A 21,733-nucleotide genomic window follows, 5' to 3' on the forward strand; every position below is an offset into this window, starting at 1 on the left:
TAATAATAATAATAATACGGCATGCCCCAAATAGTTTACACTTTCAGAATCTATCATGCACCTACCCATACCCTTATAACCCAAGGCCAGCTTGTGCAAAAAGGCATCTGATTAATAAGGAACATCACCCAGAGACCCACCCACTCCATGATCCAGTGTTCGTCCTCTTGCACGTTGGAAGGGAAGATGCAAAAGGGAGATCCTGAGCCCAGATTTGTTCTTCAAAAGAAAACCCGAGAAAGACATGGAGGCTGTCATTGCTTGTTCTCATTCTAAAAATGCTGGTTTCCTGGATTTTCATGTTTACCCTCTTGCTTCAATACTTTTTGTCCCTTACCTGGAACATGCAAAAAAGGATGTCTGATTTTACTTTGTCTTTACACATATACAAACTCATTCCAGGTCAGTAACTCAAACCTTACTAAACCCAAGGGGTCAGTAAACTTCAGAAGGGGTGTGGTGATGGCAGCCTCTATATGTCTCCCAGAAAGGTTTGCTTTAATGAGCCAATAACACCCTCTTCTTTAGCTGACATAGCAGTTAAATACACTATTTGTAAACAGATACATCTGCGCTTCTGGAGAGAGGTGGTAGTTAGAATAAATGGATTAATAAAATATGTGTGAATAAATATAATAAAAATGTACTAAAACCCGAAGCTGCTCTAAAAAGGGATAAAACCTAGTATGATCGAAAAAAACAAAGCGCTAAGGGTAAATAAATGGAATGGATTTTTTTGTTATAATTGTCTAGTGCACCATGGTTAGAGTGTTTTTGTTTATTTGTAGTGAGTTCTGTTTCACACACTTTATTAGTTTTTAGACTGGCCTCGCCAGAAAACATATTGTTCACCTTTTGCACATTTATTTACCCTTAGCGCTTTGTTTTTTTCGATAAATACACTATTTACCTATTTATATGAGAGTCTTTGCAGCAATTCTTGTGATCCAGTCATGACATCACAGCTACACCCTTGATCTTTGGTATAGCAGTAGCACAGCTTGGTCAAAAGCATACACGCAAGCTGCTTATTGGACAGTAAAGGAGTAGCAGCACACTGGTAAGGCCATCATTCATTTTACCTTCCTATTGCCAGCATGTTCCCTGTCAGTGCATGTGTAACATTTCATAGCTTTGCAGGAGGGATCAGGTAGCTTTCAAAGTGCGTGAATCATTTATACTAAACCCAAAGCAAAAAGAAAAAAACTGATAAAATATGAAACAAACTCATTACTGCAGATCTCTTACTAAGAACAATTGGTGTTAGGAGATATATCTAGATGTCCACCTAAATGGTCAACATTTAGCAAGTCATATTCATTTTTTTGTAAGGAGAAAGGGAATGATCTCTTCACCTAGTGAGAGATTGTTTTCCAACATTTTACGCAATATCAAGCTCTGAAAACACTTTTGGTCATTTTGATTATTAACCCTTGCACAGCTTGATCATTTCAAGCTATGTCTAAATCAGGCACATTCCTTACAGATATTAGGTCATGTAAGGCTATGATGCAGAACAGGATTGTTTTTCTTGTGCTGTTAGACCGAATTGAACGCAGGCATTTCCGAGGACAAACATGTCCAGGGACACATTTTAGAGCCCTAGAGCTCAAGGGTAGTCAGCAGTTTTGCTAAAAAGGAAACACCACATGCATATACCAAGAATGTATTTATAATATTGTTGCCCTAGGCACAAATGAATGATGGCACCCTTTCAAACAAGCCGAGCCTGTACATACGCTGCCCTCTCATTCGGTATGAGCCTGGTTCTTTTTTTCCCCAATAAAATTGTATTCAATGTTGAATTCCAAACAAATAACAACCATAGAAAAACAATCATATAAACAAAAAAAAATATATAGATTGGATGAAACCGAGGTTCTTATCACAACTGGTATGGCAGGGTAATACTTTATGACTTTACACCCCCAGAGGTCTTGTGAAGATAATAGGACAAAAATAAACAAGTGTGGTTGAGGGTATATGGACAATGTTGTGTAGCAAGTTAACAAATCAGGTGGAACCCCCACCTCCGGGAGCAAGAATGGGCTCAATACCAAGGTCTCCAAAGGCAACCAGATGATCAAGATCAAGCCAGCTTGCCTATGACTATCCAAGTCATAGGCAAGTTCTGGGGCACTCAGCTGGGTGAAAACAGAATGTGGAAGCTCCCGAAGCCCTGATGTGCCTGGTTCTTATGCTGACCCACTTGTTCCAATATTCTAAATCTCTGATCTGGAACAAGTATGCAGATAACCACTTCTGACACTTGGACAAGTTAACAAGCCTTGCCCAATTATCTTTGTTTTCCCCCTGATAAGCCAGCACTGAAGGTATCTGCAGCGTGCTATACACTTCGCTCCATAGGCCTTGGATCAAATGATTGTCTTTTGTGGCCATTTGTCTCCAAGGATGTGCTGGCTGGCACAGATGTACAGGTGGACCCACCCTCTACCATCTTGCCCACGAGATCACGAGATTTGCTGTGGACAGGAAACGCTATGTACAATACAGCTATGGGTAGGCAGTTTGCATGTAATTGAACAGCCTCTGATTACCTGCGGATGATCACAACTAGGCGCAAACAGTCTTCCAGCTCCCGTCTGCAGTAGATCGCATGAGTCTCACAGTGGAATTCGTGAGACTCATGTGATTGGCGCCATTGACAAGTGTTAATGAGATTCAACAGAGCGGGTTCTGAAACTTTGCAGCAACCCACCCATTCATCCTCATCGTTCTAATGTCCAGTTTTACCTCACTGACCTAGGCATAGAACCACAACTGCAACATACTAAGAACCTTGGATATAACTGTACAAGAAAAAAAAAATCACTCTGTTTAGCGCCAATTATTTTCGCTTATTGTATTTTCTTACACATACAAAAATTAACAGGAGAACACATTTAAACCTCCCAAACTCCATAAGTTCTAAAAGTGGAGATCCTGTAGAATAAATTGGTGGTAGATTTTTTTATGTAACACAATATTTGTACTATTGTTTGTGAAATCTATATTTTCAGTGTATTTTCCCATGAAATGGGATAAACTACAGTACCCAAATTGTCCATAGACAACATTTTAAAGGCTTTTACAGGTCATCAATTTAGAGTTAAGTTTGACTGATGGGCCTAGAATTATTGCTTTTTCCTCTATGTGCACGGCACAATTGTTGTTTTCATTGGTGTGCACACACCCGACACACGTTTGCATTTGTATGTGTGTGTACATGGGATTAATGGGGTTTGTAAAAAAAAAAAAAAAGTGGGTGTTTTTTCTTTATTTTTTTAACTGAATTTTTTTTACACCTTTTTTACTTAAATGTATTGCTATTACAAAGGGGGTGATGGCCCCCCTTAAGGAGACATTAGGGATCAGCATACTTCACAGGGGAGATCAGTGAAGAGAAGTCATTGTTCTCTGGCTGCCTGACCCCACCATGGACGTCTTGGGTACCCAGGAGGGACAGACAAGCCTGGGACATGGCAGGGAGTGGGAGCTTCATCTGTCTATACATATAGTAGTATTTGGGAACCACTTCTATTAGAAAAGCAAACGATTGCTAGAAAAAAATGGGAAAAGACTCTCAGCTGCTACACTTGCAGCACATTTGTTTACATGCCGGTATGGCCACCACAGTCATAGTTTTGTCAGCAGCAGTGAAAGGGTTAAAGCACATCTTTACTTGTATAGCTGGCCTTCAGTTACATGGCTGTCTTTGGGCTCTATACGTTGGGCCACTGACAAATGAAAAGCAAATGCAACATTGGGGAAAGTCAAAACACTTTATATCTATCTTTTTCTGTGTGAGTGACTCGGAACATTTTGAAGCTACAAACAAGCATTTCGCTTTCTTAGCAGTGACAATGCGCATATACAGTATCTATCATGACAGGTTTTCTTAGTAATTACACTAAGCACCTGAGAGCTCTCTCAATTGTGCAGCAAGTCCATACTGAAACTTTGCTTAGGCTAGATATACTGTACATGTCTAGTTTTTCCTTGTTTAGCCCTTGGAATCAATAGATTCCTCCATCCATGCTGGGTGGTGCTTCTAGGGCTGCCCACAGCTCGATTTTTGGCCAATTAAGCAGGAATCAGATGAAATTCAAGCCACATATGGCTAGCTTTAGAAGGTGTTAAAGACAGATGGGTACAGCGTGACAGCCAGGCAACTAGTATTTGTAAAGGGAGAGATCAGTTAAGGCAGACCAGTATAAGTTTCCTTTAATTCCAGGTTGATGTTTATTATCCTTGCACATTGTAGTTTATAATCCTTACAGATTGTAGTTTATTATCCTTACACATTGTAGTCTATTATCCTTAGAGATTGTAATGTATTATCCTTACACATTGTAGTTTATTATCCTTACACATTGTAGTTTATTATCCTTACACATTGTAGTCTTTATCCTTAGAGATTGTAATGTACTATCCTTACACATTGTAGTTTATTATCCTTACACATTGTAATATATTATCCTTACACATTGTAGTTTATTATCCTTACTCATTGTAGTTTATTATCCTTACACATTGTAGTCTATTATCCTTACAGATTGTAGTTCAGTATCCTTACACATTGTAGTCTATTATCCTTACAGATTGTAGTTCAGTATCCTTACACATTGTAGTCTATTATCCTTACAGATTGTAGTTTATAATCCTTACAGATTGTAGTCTATTATCTTTACAGATTGTAGTTTATAATCCTTAGGCATTATAGTTTATTATCCTTACACATTGTAGTCTATTATCCTTACAAATTGTAGTATATTATGCTTACACATTGTAGTTTAATAACCTTACACATTGTAGTTTAATATCCTTACACATTATAGTTTATTATCCTTGCACATTGTAGTTTATAATCTTTACAGATTGTAGTTCATTATCCTTATACATTGTAGTTTAGTATTCTTGCACATTGTAATGATTCTCCTTACCTGTCCTGGATAAAGACAACCTGAAACATTGGAACTGTTGGAGTAGAACTATAAATGTTAGCACAATCTGCCATCTAGAGACTTATTTATCACCAGCTGATGAAAAACTTTGGAGTTCATACAGTACATCTAGTATGTAATATGATGAAGCTGCACATTTACAAAGTTCCTACATTATACAGTCTACACTGAAACGTAAAATGTTCTGTTGCAATCTACATAAAGATAATTGGAATAATGAGCATCCCGTGAGTGATAAAGAACAAAGTGGACCATTGAAGCTTGGCATCCTCCTCGCTCAATTCCCTCCCCCACACAGCTCCTCAGGTGGCCTTGGTGAGCCTTTGAGGTCATACTCACTGGGATTTTGGAGCAGAATGTTCTTGCTTTAAATAAACCCTTTTGTTCAATCCTCTGAATTTCCCCCCCCCCCCATCACAAATTCCATTACGTATTTCCACCCTATGTGGTGGGGAGGAAGGGCAGGCTGTGGAGGTGGGGGGGCGGGGGGTGTTAGCTATACCTGTTTAGTTGCTTAATCAGCCAAAGACAGCTAAATTAAAGTCAACCCATTCACTGCCTGACTTTGCTTATTACCGTAAAAGCTTACATTTAATTTGAAGCCTCTAACTTAAATTACAATGTGTACTTTATTATTTTTACGACTGACAGCTGATTCCATGGATTGTAGCATACTTACTTGACACATGGGGGCCTCAAGTGTCGCCCATTATGTGCAAAGAGTTGCACATAATTTTATGCTAATGTAATGCTACAGAAAGCTGTCAGAGACAGCAGACATGTAACAGCAGAGGGTTAGAGAGTACAGGCATGCTACAAGAGATGGTCAAACTGTGATCGCACAATAGGAAATGTTGGAGAAATGCTTCAGGTTATACACTGGAGACATGTTACATGTGACTGCGAGAAATCATAACCCCTTTAGAAATCAGTGCCTATAAATATTTGGCACCATATTTGATATTATGGCTTTCTCTGATTAATAGACAATAACTTTTTTCCAGCTTTTATTTTGTAGCTTTTATAAATAAGTCCCTGAATGAAGCATTTCTACTACAATGCATAATGATCCCACCAGTTTGTGATCTCTTGAGTGATGGACGCCTCATCAAGCTTTTTGGGTATAGTCTGGTAAATGAACGTTGTCACATAGACAATACTCGAGATACCGATACTATTTTTTGTTATCCTTCTAAACATAAACATTTCTACAAATGTTTGGCCATTGTACATTTAACAGTATATTTTACATACTTTGTCTTTGTGAAGGAGCATGCTTTTTATAAATGTTTTTTATTGTGCTTGTGATGATTTGTTGAAGTCACTGCAGTGTTTTGGAGAAGCTTTTGCTATCTATGATTTGTTACCTGGCTGTGGGATGGGTGTGTTTGGTAAAAACATTTTAATTAATTCAGATTTTGAATATTTAATTTGAACTGCAGAAGATTCAAGCTAAAAAGGAGGCATGACCCACATATCCTGCAAAAAGCCACAAAAGCTGTATGTAACAACTGATGATATACAAGTGGCAAATTGTACATATATAATGATGTAGCGCTCACCCAGAAGGAGCCATCAGAATAACCCGTGTCATCACCAGTTGCCAGGGGGTTTGGTCTTCAGCTGCCCAGTTAGCATTTAACCAACCTCTTCCGGTGCCCACAAAGCTGATATCCCTCCAGAAGTATAATGCTGAATAACTTTTATTAACATCTTCACACTGGGGAAAGAGGGTATAGGGGCCTAGACATCCAGGGTATAACAGACATACTGGGGGTGATTTACTAACCTAAACACACGCACGCACTAGGTGCGTGTGATTTTTACACAGCAAAACATATTTATCAACCAAAAAGTCTCTAAAAGGATATTTCCACTAATGCCATATATGGAAAAATCATGCACATGATGCATATATAATGCTGCTTCACAGTTTAGACAAAAATGGTTAGCTCATGCATTTACATTCCTGCATTCATCAACGCAAGCAACACAATGTAGAGCTAATTTACACAACATCACCTTGCAATTCATGCAAGGCTTTGCACAACACACCTGCTGGGTGTGTACACACTACAAAGGTGTTTAGATTTCACCAATAGATCATGCTGGGAGGGAACACACTACAGAGGTGTATACTTGTTCGTGGCGTGTTTTTAAGGTTAGTAAATCAACCCCACTGTATCTGTACAAAATAAGTCAAGGAAGCTGGACTTGCTGTATTTTTCTTAAAGACGTTTCACTGGACATCTGACCAGCTTTCTCAATTCAGAATGACTTGTACAAAAATTCTCTGGGAATAAATATAGTGAATGTTGCTCCAATCCACATAATCGGTTAGTCGCAACCAGGTGTTGATTGCATTTGTAAATTGGAGCTAGGAGGTGTTATTAACCTGCCCAGAGAGAGGTATTAAAACAGCATTATATGTGGCAGACAATAGATGTCTCACCAACCCCGCCTCCTCACCTCTATTCAAGCTTGGCTTCTCCATTTTTACATAAATGGCCTCTTTCACACATCTTTTTAACCAGTCCTCCTCCATGATTAGGATGCATACTTGACTGTCTTCAAAGGAATGACCTTTTTTCTTTAGATGTAGGTACACTGCCAAATCCTGACCAGAGGGTTTGGCTCTTCTATTCTGCGCCATACACTGGTGTAGCTGCTGTTTTGTTTTACCGACATACAATTCTGAGCACTCCTCACTGCACTGGACTGCATACACAATGTTGTTCATCTTGTGTTTTGGCATTGGGTCTTTTGGGTGAACCAGTTGTTGCCTCAGCGTATTGCTGGGTTTAAAGCAGACAGGGATGTGATGTTTTTTAAAAACCCTTCTGAGTTTCTCAGACACCCCAGCTACATATGGGATGACCAAATTCTTCAGTTTGTCATGCTTTTCACCTTCACTGGTACATTTGGCATGCTTTCCTCTTCTTTCTGTTTTGACAAAAGCCCATTGTAACAGTGCTTTGTTCAGCTTTAATGTGTACCTGTTCTCAGATCCAAGGATTGGTTAATTAAATACTATTAGAAAAGAATTTGAGATTATCAAAAGTGTTTACCTTTCCTTCATTCAGTGCCTGCTAGCTTTATTAGGTGTTTTCAAATCTAATATAACTTTATACTTTTAGCAAAGTAAAAAGGAAAATGTTTCCACTCTCATGACTGAAGCGAGAATAAGCTTTAGCAGAAGGGTGAATGCAGTTGAAATAAGGCTTACTGACCTGGCCAGATGGAATTGGCTCTGTTGTTAGGACATATGCCTTATGTGAGTGGCAGTGAAAGGGTTAAGGGTTTTTCTCATCTTACTGAAAATCACTACAGATTAGTGATGAGCCTGGGCTTGGTGTCATCCCAGTCCGCCTGAGTTTGCACATGCCTGTGTAGCCCCTACCACCGTTAGTAAAGTGGCTACTAGAAATTTAGTGATTTCCAGAGCTGTAGTCAGTCTGGCTAAATTATAGTTGCCATTTATTTGGTTCATTTCAAGTGTTCCGACATTGATTGTACCTGTCTGAGTGGAGTGTGATTCTGCTGCAGTATGGGACAACCAATGGGGGACAATGTGAGTGTGTGTGCAGTCCACTTATTCAATAACAACACAGTGAGTTATCTCTTTGCAAAGTGACTGTATCACCTTATTAACTGTTTCCTCTCCCCGCTCTCTCTTGCTGTTTTTCTTTTGCCAATTTTTATAAATGTTTTCTATTAATACAATTTTTCTTTGTTCCATTAATTTTATTTGTTAGTTTTTTGTAGTGTAGACAATAAAACCAGTACAAGAAAAAAATAAACAAAAGCCTTTATTTCATTTGGAAATAAATGAAGGCCCATGTATATCTTTATGATGTGCACTAAGCCATGCACACTATTGAGCGTTATGATGAGTGTTGCTCCTTCATTTGAATAGGTTTCACAATGCACTAAAAGCACCAAAAAAGGTGACACTGCAATACATTTTTGAAGACCATATTTTTAAAGAAAACCCAGTTCGTGCCTCAAAAAACATTATGAGGGTTATTCATTTAGAAGCCAAAGGATCTAGCCATAGCTTCGGCTCATCCTTCGGCTCACTTCAGCCGCCGGAAGGGCTGCTGTAAGGCTATTCACAACAACCCGTACAGCAGCCGAACGCAGATGCTTCAGCTCGGTTGAGCCGTAGTCACAGCCGAAGCAGGGAGAATGGTCTATGTCACGGCTGGCTCCTCTCACTTGTTGTCATTCAATGACCGACCAGCGTCCTCAGGTTATTTGATGACCTTGGGCTGTCATTAAGTGACTACAACTGGGCAAAGTCAGCCGTGACATCATGGCCGACTCCGTTTATTTGTTTTGACAGGTGCCAGACAAATGTGAACAGTTGATTGTATATATTTTGCCGGCATCTGTCAGAATCTTCATTCTGCAGCGGGAGTTCATAGCGTGCGGTTGGGTCGGCGGCTGGTAAATACCCCTTACTCATTCACAAAGGGGGGGGCGCATCTGGGTGCCCCTTTATTAAAGGGGTACCCCGATACAAATAAGCCCCCCTGCCCGCATACCCCCACAACCAACGCCCCAGGGCTTGTGAGGAAGAGGCCCTTGTCCCCATCGGCACAGAGACAAGGTTCCAGGGAAAAGAACCCTCCCAGTGCCGAGGGCATGTTGCCTGGTATGGCAAGGGGGGGGGGGGTGCGCTTGCCCCCCCCCCCTCCCCCTTTTCCTGCCCTGCCAGGCCTATGCTCGAATTAAGGGTCTGATTGGAAGTTTTAGGGGGCCCCACGTTTCCCCCCCATTTTTGGGGGTGGGGTTCCTCCTTAAAATTCCTACCAGACCTAAAGTGCCTGGTTAAAGGACCTGGTATGACTTTGGGGGGAACCCTGCACATTTTTTTAAAACTTGGGGTCCCTCCTAACATTCCTACCAGACCTTAAGGGGAGGGGGCCGCACACTGTTTTAAAAAAAAACATATTTCCTTTACATTTTTTAAATTATTTTCTTAACAGTTATTTTTCTTTTTTCAAAATTATTTTTTTCTTTTTTCTTTTTTTTAAATATTTTGTTATATTTTTTTTATAACTTGGAGGTATGGAGCAGAATAATCGAGCCAAAGGCTGCTCAGCGGCATTTGGCTATTCTCTCACTGCCGTTCGGCCCCTTTGAGAATAGGGTCAAACGGCAGCGAGTGAACTGTCGGAGGTTCGGCTCAGCCGATCCAGATGTTGGATCGGCTTAGTCGAATGGCTTCTTCATTTCGGCTCAGCCGAACATGCAGAGCTTGTTCAGCTAACAGAAGCCAGCTAAAGCCAGCCGTTGTACAGCTGATTGTAGCCGATGTACGGCTGAAATCAGCCATGCCGTGCCGAAGTAAATAGCCGAACGCCTAGCTGTTGACATTTTGCCTCATAATGTTTTTTTCTTCTGGTTTCCCAAAGTGTTTTTTCCACATATATCACAGAATTGGTTTATGTCTTTTCAAATGTATCTAATAAATATGTTTCCAAACCCATCTTCTCAATTGTCTGAATGTCTTGCCAACTTACAACTTGGGCAAGAACATTTTGCAATATATATTAGGCTAGTTGTACTGCAGTTCATAAAAGAGTCTATTTGTACTGTGGAATCATCCTTTGGACTTTTACATTCTTTAATTGTAGGCATGTACAGTGTTTACATGCAATGACCACAGTGATATGACCCTTTAGGTGGTCTCGATAACCAGTTTTTATCTTCCTCTTTTTTTCTTTTTACTTCTGGTCTGTAGATGACTGTGTACCAATCTATAACGTAAATTTCTCCCTCTTTGGTATGTTATATATAATTAATAGCCCTAAAGTTGAAATGTAAAAGTGGCTCAGGAGCTCAACCTTTTAATCCCTCCTTAACCCTTAGTTAACCATAGTTAGTTTTTATTATTAACTCCCCTTTTTCCCTAAGCACCCATTTATGTCTCTGCAGTGCATTAACGTGCATTTAATTAAGACAGACCATTCAGATGAATGGACTTCCTAATGCACCAAAATAGGTGCATGCACTATTTTTAGTAATGCAGCACACCACAGGGGTAGTATAGTGTGTTGTGGTAAGGTGCAACCCAAGTATATTGTAGTCAGTGGCATAACTAGAACCTTCAAGGCCCCGGTGCAAGAAACCATGAAGGGCCTTCCCAACCCCCCATCGCCATGGCACCATGTGGTTAACAGGAAGGCTTTTGACTTGCGCAGAAAGCGCGGGACCTCAGGCAGCCGCTTCAGTCTCAGACCACCACTGTCACTTTCTTCCGTGTCCCGGCGGCCAGGGGGTGGGACTAAGCGGAGCGGGTCCTCTCCCCATACAGCAGAATATGTTGCCTGGCAGTGCCTGCAGCACATTCTTTGCTGGGCGGCTGACAGTGACAGATCAGGAGCGGCACTATCGTGGGGGGGGGATGAGGGAGCAGCAGGCCCTCTTGTTCCTCTTTGGGCCCCCCCCAACAGTCGGAACACCAGGGCCCAGTCGCAATTGCGACCCTGGTAGTTCCGCCAGTGATTGTAGTGCTGTTCAGAATAAATAGTGATGCAGTGCACCAATTGCACCAACACACTGAGTTGCTGTGGGCTTTACCACAATGCAATTTTTTTGCCTTTTGTTATTGCTAGTATGTAAACATTCTACATTTGTTTTACAAATTGCAATAGGGTGACATTATCCGAACAGGAATACACAGAAATCTAAAGGTGAGCAATCGCACAAAAGCCAAAGTTAAAATGCAAACATTTTACATTTGTATTAGTTTTTGTAGTGCTAAAAACATAGTTGTACCATAATCATAATTTTTGTGTCTTTATAAAAAGTACAAATCAAAATAAAAGATGTACAGCTGAGTTATAAATTACTTTCCAGATGCAAAAACATAATTTGGTTGCAATAATTGTAATAAAAATCTGACTCTGTATTAACATGCTTATTATGACTAAAACACACTGGTTTAACCACATTGCAACACCTTCCCTCATTCAGTCTGGTTTTCTAATGACCAAAAGGTGGAAACCCTAGGCTTGGCATACAGCACCATTTCTGCATCCTGCATCATCCTGACCAATGTACGTTTGGATGTGCAAGTTCTATGCATCTCAGTTCTGGAGCAAAGGGGGAGGAGCACTTTGGCATCCTCACCTTGTCATTCCACTTGGTACTATGCAAGATGCACAGTCCTTATAGTGCATACATAAGAGGCAGTTCTGTGGCCAACATGGCTTCTTTTATAAGAAAGATCATAGAATCTGGTTATTTGGGATAGAATCCCTGTCAGATATTCTGCATAATGGGCCATTGCTGTCTAAAAAAGTAGGAGCAAAACTATTGTAGGACACCTAATTCCAGGAAATTCTCACTGCTCCTTCGCATTTCTGTTCTTTGTCTTTGTGTATGGAGTTTAAGCTTAATGTTGCTTTGTGTAGTAACATTACAAAACAAGTCACCTTATGTTAAGGATTAAACACAAAAAAATACTGAAATTAATGGGATTAGAGATCTGTCTACCAATGACAAACCCATAAAACTTTTCTCTGACTCAAATGACAACCTTTTTCTATGTAGAAAAGAGAACACAAGTAAAAAATACAATTCAGTTTTGGGTACCTTTACACATTAAACTGTATGACAAGCCAAAAACTTCTTGCCCTGCTGACGTTTACCAGGCAGGCAGTGGAAACTCAAAAACAGCAATGAAGACAGGCAGAAAATGCTTTTCTTAAGCAAAGTAGGTAAAGGCTAGAATCCCTGTCAGATATTTATTTTGGTCCGTGTCTCTGTTGCAGATTTTACTCATATTTCCTGTCTGGTGAAACCATTGTTAACAGCAAGGCAAAGACTTGAGGGCAAATCTCTCTAATGAAACCCTACAGCAAAACCTATTATGAGTTCTACTGTAATTCTTCCCTAATCTATCCAAAACGAGAAAAAAAACATTTTGGCTTGACATATACTTTAATATTTTCTATTCTGATGAGTATATATGCATTAGAGATTCTTTGGACAAGATCATTAAAGCTTCTGAAGTTAAAGGAAAATGTCTTACTAACCTGGTATAATGTGGGGTCTTCATCTACAAGAATAGAAGAAGAAAAAATGTAAGAATTAATAACTTATTTGTTTTGTGTGCTGCACCATTTTCTCCCATGACATGCTTACACCATCTTATTCTCTTTCCACATCTGTCCTGTTTTTTCCATTTTATTTTCTCACAATATCTGTCCCATTTCTTCATTTTTTCCCCCTTACCACCTCTGTCCTCTCTCTGTTCGATCCTCTTCATATGTCCAGATTCCTCCGTTACATACGCTCACTACATCTCTTCTGTCCTCTTCATTTTACTCCATCACCACATATGTCCCGATTCCTCCATTACATACCTTCACTTCATCATTCCTGTTCTCTTAATTTTACTCCCTCATTACATCTGTCCTGATTCCTCCATTACATACCCTCACTAGATCTCTTCTGTCCTCGTCATTTCCCTCCTTCACCACATTTGTTCTCATTCTTCCATTACAGACCCTCACTAAAGCTCTCCTGTCCTTCTCATTTCACTCCACCACATTTGTCCTGCATTTTCCATTACAGACCCTCACTATATCTTTCCTGTTCTATTCATTTCACTCCTTTACCACATTTGTCCTTATTCTTTCATTACATACCCTCACTACATCTTTCGTGTCCTCTTCTCTTCACTCCTTCACCACATCTATCCTGATTCCTTCAATACATGCCCTTGCTACATATCTCCTGTCCTCATCATGTCACTCATCACCACATCTGTCCTGATTCTTCCATTACAGACCCTCGCTACATATCTCCTGTCCTCATCATGTCACTCCATCACCACATCTGTCCTGATTCTTCCCTTACAGACCCTCACTATATCTCTCCTGTCCTCTTCATTTCACTCTATCATTACAATGGTACCAATTCCTCCATTACATACCCTCACTACAGATCTCTTGTCCTCTTCATTGCATTCCATAATCACATCTGTCTTGATTCCTCTATTACATACCCTCACCACATCTCTCCTGTACTCTTCATGTCACCCCATCACCACATCTGTCCATATTTCACCATTACATATCCCCAATACATTTCTCCTGTTTCTTAATTTTACTCCCTCACCACATGTGTCATTATTCCTCCCTTACCTACCCTCACTACATCTCTCCTGTCCTCTTCATTTCACTCCCTCACCACATCTGTCTAGCTTTCTCCATGTCTTTCCTTCACCACATCTGTCCTTTCCCCTATTTCATATCATCATCATCATCATCATCATCATCATCATCATCATCATCATCATCATCATCATCATATCTGTTGTGTTCCCTCTATTTAATTCCCTCCACTTTGTTCTCTCGCCACATCTGCCATTCTTCCATTTTATTCCCTTACTACTTTTTCCTGTCCTCCCATTTCATTCCCTCACCACATCTGTCTGGAATCCTCTACTATATTTTCTTCCTTCATCTGTTCTGTCCCTTTCATTTGATTGCCCCACCACATTTGTCCTGTTGCCTATTACCATATCTGTTCAGTCCTCACCTTTTGATTCTTTAACTGCTTCTGCAATCTCCTCTTTATTTTGTTCACTGACTACATCTGTCCTGAACTTCTCCATTTCATGCTCTTTCCACTTTTATCCTGTCACCTTCCTCTTCATCTTCTCACCACATATGTCTCTTTTTTTCTCCCCATCCTCATTCTTTCCTAAAGTCTTTTGTTATCTCCCATGAGTTGTCTATATTTAATCTCTACCACAAACAATGCAAACATTGACTGAATTTCTTTGTTGACCTGATACGCAATTCCTATTTATCATATTTGGTATGATATTATAGTCTCTAAACTGTGGTAACTGTCTTATCTTTAAAGTAATAACACAGCGCTAAAAGGTGAGTGAGATAACACTAATATGAATGAGAATATAACTAAATCCTCATATTTATATCATAGGAGTGCCTGCTAGTGTTCGGTCTGCTGTCGGGGGAATTTGAGGGAATCGGAATGGGGAGATTAGAAGTCCTTCCCTTCTGAGTGATTATATTATATATACTCACCAACTCTGGTGAGTACCGATTACCTGGGGGGACGGCTGATTGGAGGATCGGAATTAAAAGAACTTTATATTTGTTTTTCGTTTGCTTATTACAATTTGTTACTTTCTGATTGATTCATCACTTGGTTACCATCACTTTTTGCATTGGGACTTTAATTGACTCTTTTTTGTATAATTATCGTCAGCGTGTTTTCAAAGGTTCATGCACATATTTTTTGCACAACAATTTGTGGATCACTTAGAACCTAATTTCATGGTTTAATTCACCTTTATCGTATATTCACTTAGATTCAAGTTGATTTTTCACTATATTTTATTTGGTCAATCACGTTCATGGTTATTTATTCATTAATATTTACATATTTCACGGTTTACTGTTCACGGATTCAAAATATGAGGATTTAGTTATATTCTCATTCATATTAGTGTTATCTCACTCACCTTTTACCGCTGTGTTAAGGCCTGGATGGGAAGGGGGTTTAACACCGCGGATGTCGACTGGTTAAATATATAATTTTACCTTCCATAGCAGCTTTAGGGTTAATAGTTTTTAGCTACCTCCAGGAGCGCAGATTTTCTACATATAACTGTCTTATCTTGCATGCACAATGTGGAACAATGAAAAACAATCTAACAAAATGCCCAGTTCAACTTATTGACCTTTAACCGGTCTTTTGATGTGTTGAGGTTATCTGATTTGCACCTTAAGCTTATGTAAACCCAAGGACAAAAATGTAATTTACTGCAGTTTAGCAGTCCTTAGATGTGGTAGCTACATACTTATTTCTTTTTCAGGCTAAGAACTAACATAGCCAACACATCTGTGGACTGGTAAGATGCAATATATTACAATTTGGTTTTGGGGTTTAGATAAGCTTTTACACTACACAGATTTGTACCAAGGCATCAAAAGAATAATACTTTTTAACATTCCCTTCTTTACTTATGCCACCAGATCGGGTATGTGCTCACCTGGTGATTGAGGTTCAGATACACGAAAAAGTGTGGCTGGGGTGGGCCGACGTCTCCGGATCTGCAAAAAGAAAAAAGCACAACATTTTACAGGTCTGCTGAGATAACAATCCATTTTAAAGTGGACCTTTATCTGATTTTACAAAAAATCACATAAGCATGCAGCTCAGCAAGCTGACTTAATACCGTGTTTCCCCAAAAATAAGACAGTGTCTTATTTTTTTTTTGCACGAAATAAGACACTAGGTCTTATTTTCGGGGGATGTCTTACTTTCGGGGAAACACGGTATCATCTTATGTTTATTAGTTAAACAAACTTGTTTTTAAATTTACTTACAAATAGAGTTCATCTACTTCCTGGGCCACTTCTGGCACATATTATGTAATGTGCCAAAGCATTGCATCCTGGCAAGGTTACATCAGCAGAGCATTGCTGGGAAATCTCAATCTCATAAGATCTCAGGGAAAGGCATTTTCCTCCCCTGAGATGATGTACATGGTCACATGTCCTAATCACATGTGCCAGAGTTCCAGGAAGAAAAGGGAGATATAGTAATCTGCCCTTAGTTAAAATGGCCACTGTCAGAAGACTGGGGAAAAAATAAATAAAGTATGCAAAAAAATAAAAAGCCTGCAATTATCTAGAAGTATCTGTTTGTAGATTGTAATTGCTAAATATTTCTAAAGGTGTGTTTGTTGTTGTTATTTTAAAGATATGGGTACATTTCCTCTTTAAAGTTTATTTCCACTTTTGCAGCCAGTTTGGGATAACATTCTATTTTATATTTGTAACATATTCCCATTCACATAGCGAGCAAAAATAGTGCTCGCAGCATTTTTGCGGATCGCACTGGACTGGAACACAGGCACTAATGCAGGCGATCGCACTGTGGGCGAGGGGCCTATCTGCGCAGCCTACGCCCCCCTCCCGCCCCTGAATGCAGGTGTTTTTTCGTTGGTAGATCTCAATGAGCTCGTCATTTGAAAAGTAGATCTCCAGACGAAAAAAAAATGGGGCGCCCCTGGCGTAAGTTAACAAAAAAAGTTAATAAATACACTCATAAACTGCTTCTTGCTGTTTAAATTGCTTTTGTTTGGTTAAGGGTTTCTTGACTTCTTAATAGTTAACATTTCTACATATCTACATGTTTCTCCTTCTTTTGTAATTTTAGGAGGGGCTGTGAGGGAAGAGGGGCTTCTCAGTTGTATGTTAATAAAGATAATGAGATAAACACAATCCTCAAATTTCAGCCTTGTCTTTCTATAAGGACAGATCACTGTAAAGGGGCTAAGAAAAACCTGGAATCAGCTATTTTTCCTCCAGCAACAAAACAACTAAAAGGAAATAAATATATTTTTTTAAAAGGGATGCACCAAAATGTTGGCCCCCAAAACATTTAGTCCGAAAATGATTCTATGGCCATAATGCTGATATTACCAAAACAGACTAAAATGCGGTGCTTTCGTAGCTTCTCTCCTCCCTGCTGGGTGCCAGTATGTGTCCCCTCCGATGCTTGCTGCTCTTCCCCACCTGTATTGGCAGAGGCAATGGGGATCGAAGGGGACACAGAGCTGATCCAGCTGCAGGCGCCCAGAAGGAAGGAGAGAAGCTGTTAGTAGGCAGTGCAGGGTGGTGCGGGGAGGAGACAGCTGTCAGCTGTCATAGGAGGCCAAGCTCTCCTCCCACAATGGCCCGCTCGGCTGCCTGTGACAGGAGGAGCGGTCAGGATGTAGAGCGTAGTACAAACACTCAGCAATCAGTACTGATTGCTGATTGTAAATAACTGAGGACATAGTAAGCTTACTGTGTCACCAGTTATGAATGAATAGGACGTTATCTACATCACTGTTCATTCATGATTGTGGACATAACTGATCTGCTTTCCTCAGTTTATGAATGGACATGAACACTCAGTATAGAGGATTCCTGTTCATTCAGTACTGGGGCTACAGAAAAAGAGATTTAGGACTCTGTGTTCTTAATCTCTTTTTCTATTTTAAAAGGGAAATAGCAGGGTCATCACAAAGTCATTTTTGGTTTTGGCCTATAAAATAGTTTATTTTTGGTTTTGGTCTAAAAATTCAATTTCAGTCCATCCCTAATTTTTTGGTATGCTTTGGTAATAGATACACATAACAAACATTTAGAGGAGTTTTCTAAAATGTGACTGCAAAAGTGGAAATACACTTTAAGTGTCAACATTGGCTTTTTAATCTCAGTTGATGTTTGCTATTTTATGTAACCGGATTGTTTCAGTTGAATAAGAAAGGAGTGGAGTTAAAGTATTAAGCATTAATAGGATTAGAAGGTGTAGAATCTTGAGAGCACACAATGGAGTGTATATTGTTTTAAATAGGAGCTATGTCTAATGTAAACACATTTTATCCACACCCAAATAGATGACAAAAGGGAAAAATATAGTCAAACAGACAGACTCACACAACAAGAAAATGTGACTAGATTTGGCCCCAGGACCCATTCGGTTCAGTAGAACCGAAGGGCTGCTGTACGGGCTATTCACTATAGCCCGTACAGCTCCCAAAGTTGGCCGAGCGGCTCAGTCGAGCCGAAGGCATATGCTTCGGCTCGACTGATCCGAGGTGAAAGCCGAAGCTGTCCGAACGGCCGGCCGACAGACTGCTACTGACAGCTGGGCAGAGCCAGCCGTCATCTCACGGCTGGCTCCGGCCACTTGCAGATACAGATTAGCGTCCCTGGTTACCAGGTAACCAGGGACGCTAATCTGTCATAACTCTCCTGGACGCTTTGGGAGTCTCCCGCTATTAGATACACTTTCTCCCAGAAAGGTTTACTCTGCTCGATCGAGCAGAGTAAACCTTTCCCTGCTCTGTTGTTTTTTTTTCTTCTGACATCGGAGCCGCGGGCGCTGTCAGTCAGAAATAAATAAACAGCATAGGAATGCATAGCTACATTCCTATTGGCTATTTCACTTTGCAATAGCCAATAGCAAACTAGCTATTGCACCCGCCCACTGCTGCTTCAGGTCCCCACTGCTGCTCCCACCCACTGCTGCTTCAGATTCCCACTGCTGCTCAGCAGAGGGGACCTGAAGTTCTCCATCAGGTACCCTTCTAGTGATTGACAGCAGCAGAGGGCGGGTGCAATAGCCAGCTTGCTATTGGATATTGCAAATTGAAATAGCCAATAGGAATCTAGCTATGCATTCCAATGCTGAGGTTTTTTTTTATTCTGACGGTAGCAGCTGTCAGAATACTAAAAAAAACCCTTGCAGATAGCAAAGAAGCTATTGCTTCCTCTGCTATCTGCCATCATTTCAATATTTCCCACTTTATCTCAAGTTTAACTTACCGGCTAACATACATGGGCCTTTGAGATGCATTTACCATGCATTTACATTGACATATGATGGAATAAAACCAAAGCAAAGGTGACCTTTAGGGGAATTTGGAGGGCTTTTTTCCCACCTCATGTGTTGCCATGCATCTTAATATATTTTTTAGCTCAGGTTAAAGTATCAGTAAACCCTGAAATCATACAACCTAAATGTAATAGCATTGCTTATATCTGGGGTAGGCAAACTCTGGCCCTCCAGCTGTGGTGAAACTACCATTCCCATCATATATCTGCCTCTGGGAATCATGTCTGTGGCTGTCAGGGTCTTGCAATGCCTAATGATATTGGTAGTTTCACTACAGCTGGGGGGCCAGAGTTTGCCTAGCCCTGCCTTATATCATTGCTGGTTTCCTGCCTGTTTTTATGTGAAGCTTGTCTTTGCAGCATAATGGGCTTTTTAACATTCATGCTATATCTAGGTTGGATTGCAGGGTCCCCCTGGAGCCATCCTGTTGTCTGCGCGCTCCCGGACAGTCCACACAGGCAACACAGAAGCACTGCATCTGGTATCGCCAGCACAACACCCTTCAGGAGGCCACTATTGCCAGCAAAGAAAACCTGCCATAGAGCACTCTTCAAGCACAATAACACCTGTAAGTCTGCCTGTTTGGGACTGCCTTGTGCCATAACTGGAATATTGCTTTATCGTACTGTACTTGTGTTGTTGGACAACTATCGTGTTGTAAAACTATTTAATCTTTCCCATAAAACCAAGAAGGAACATATCACCTGGTCCCTTTAAATCACTGCTACACACCTAGTCTACTCACAAGTGGACCAACAAAACAAAGGAGGAAGTAGAGCCGGTAGATGTTGTGTCTGTCTTTCCCCTTTATTCTTCTCCCCTTGTAAGCTCCCCACATTGCGGTTTGTTCAATAAGGTTGCATTCAGTCAATGATTGTTCTGATGACTTTATTATATTAGTACAGGCATGTTATCTGTTACGTATTCGAAGAAAGTGAACACTAAGTCCTTTTGTAAGTTGTACAACACATACAGCTGTGCTTCGTATTATAAATTTAAATAAACCTAATTACAGATGTACAGAGATACTAGAACAACCCTAACACATGACATTTATAAACTCAGAACATAACAAGAGACCTGCTAGTGGGAATCAAGCCACAGAGAATAACTAAAAGCCGTCTCTAAAGGAAGAACTAATAATTGAACAACTTTAGCCAACAAGACTAATATTTTAAATTATTTTACTGATTCAGCCATCATTTGTAGTTATTATATGTAGGAGTATATATACTCTAATCAAAGCTTAAAACTCAAAAGGCATCCAAAAATAATTGTAGTTATAAGTGGATAATGGTGAGTGGAATCAGCCCTCCGGCCTCTTATAATATATTTTTTATTTTACATAATCCAATGTGTAATATTGCTGCATGTCCAATGACATTTAAATGGCCGTGAACGGCTGCTGGTGCTTTCAGCCTCTCATGGCTTTGTATAGGGCTGTTTGCATAAACACTGCTGTGGGATTGCCCCTAAAAGCAAGTGTGTTTGGCGCCTTACCCTCATCACAACACACTCAGAAATCTTCTGTTTATGTGATTTTTTTGTCAGATTTTATTTATTTGTCGGATTTGAGCAGACAGAAATTAGCATGATGGTGACATTTTCACAGGTTTGCAATTGTCAGCCATCTGAACAGAATTGCTAACCTGAGAGCTTAATGCTCATGCAATAAAAGCAAGAGTGATCAAGAGCATCCAGTGAATTTGTTGGGACCAGGGGAATAATGGGGAATAGATAGATAGATAGATAGATAGATAGATAGATAGATTTTATTTGTCACATACACAATCGTACAAGTATGATATGCAGTGAAATGCTTACACGACTGCAGAGCAGTCGTGACGGCAGCCGACTACACCGGCGCCATCTTTGTAGAGCAGTACGGTGACAAGACGCGGATGTAGAGAGCCTGCAGCTTCTCCTAAAGCTCCGGGTGTCGCCTCTGAACGGCAGCGTGATACAAGTGCAGGAGCGCTGTACAATCTTAACCGCCATTAATCCCCAACGGAGAACCTGACTGTGCCAGTTGGTAGACGAGAAGATCGTTATGGGCCTCCGCATAATCCCCCATCTTGTCCTCGACGTGGACGACTCCGTCTCCCAGGGCGTCAACATCCCTTCTCAGCAGCAAAAAGCACATCTCTATGCAGGGAGCACCCAAGAGACACAAGCACGTCCCCTAGGGTAGTGTCCAGCAGGGGGCGATCAGCAGTGGGACAATCCTCAATGGTGCTATTCATCTCCTCACACACATGCACAGTAGGGCCAGACCGCTCGTCCCCCTCCCCAGGCCGTATCTGCGCTCCCCCAGAGTCCAGTCT

At 40.5% G+C, this 21,733-nt stretch overlaps 1 protein-coding gene across 1 annotated transcript in view; it reads right to left on the reverse strand.

Annotated features, from left to right (window-relative positions):
* Positions 1 to 21,733, reverse strand: part of PPP1R1B (protein phosphatase 1 regulatory inhibitor subunit 1B) — a 73,823-nt gene that overhangs the window by 25,492 nt on the left and 26,598 nt on the right. Inside the window, exons 2-3 of the mRNA XM_018555263.1 lie at positions 16,009 to 16,069; positions 13,013 to 13,035 (exon numbers count right to left, since the gene is read on the reverse strand). Of these exons, the coding sequence (XP_018410765.1) occupies positions 13,013 to 13,035; positions 16,009 to 16,069 (84 nt within the window). The remainder of the gene's footprint in view (positions 1 to 13,012; positions 13,036 to 16,008; positions 16,070 to 21,733) is intronic.

Source organism: Nanorana parkeri, unplaced genomic scaffold (assembly GCF_000935625.1).
Source record: "Nanorana parkeri isolate BGI_ZX_2015 unplaced genomic scaffold, ASM93562v1 scaffold190, whole genome shotgun sequence".
Lineage (NCBI taxonomy): Eukaryota > Metazoa > Chordata > Amphibia > Anura > Dicroglossidae > Nanorana > Nanorana parkeri.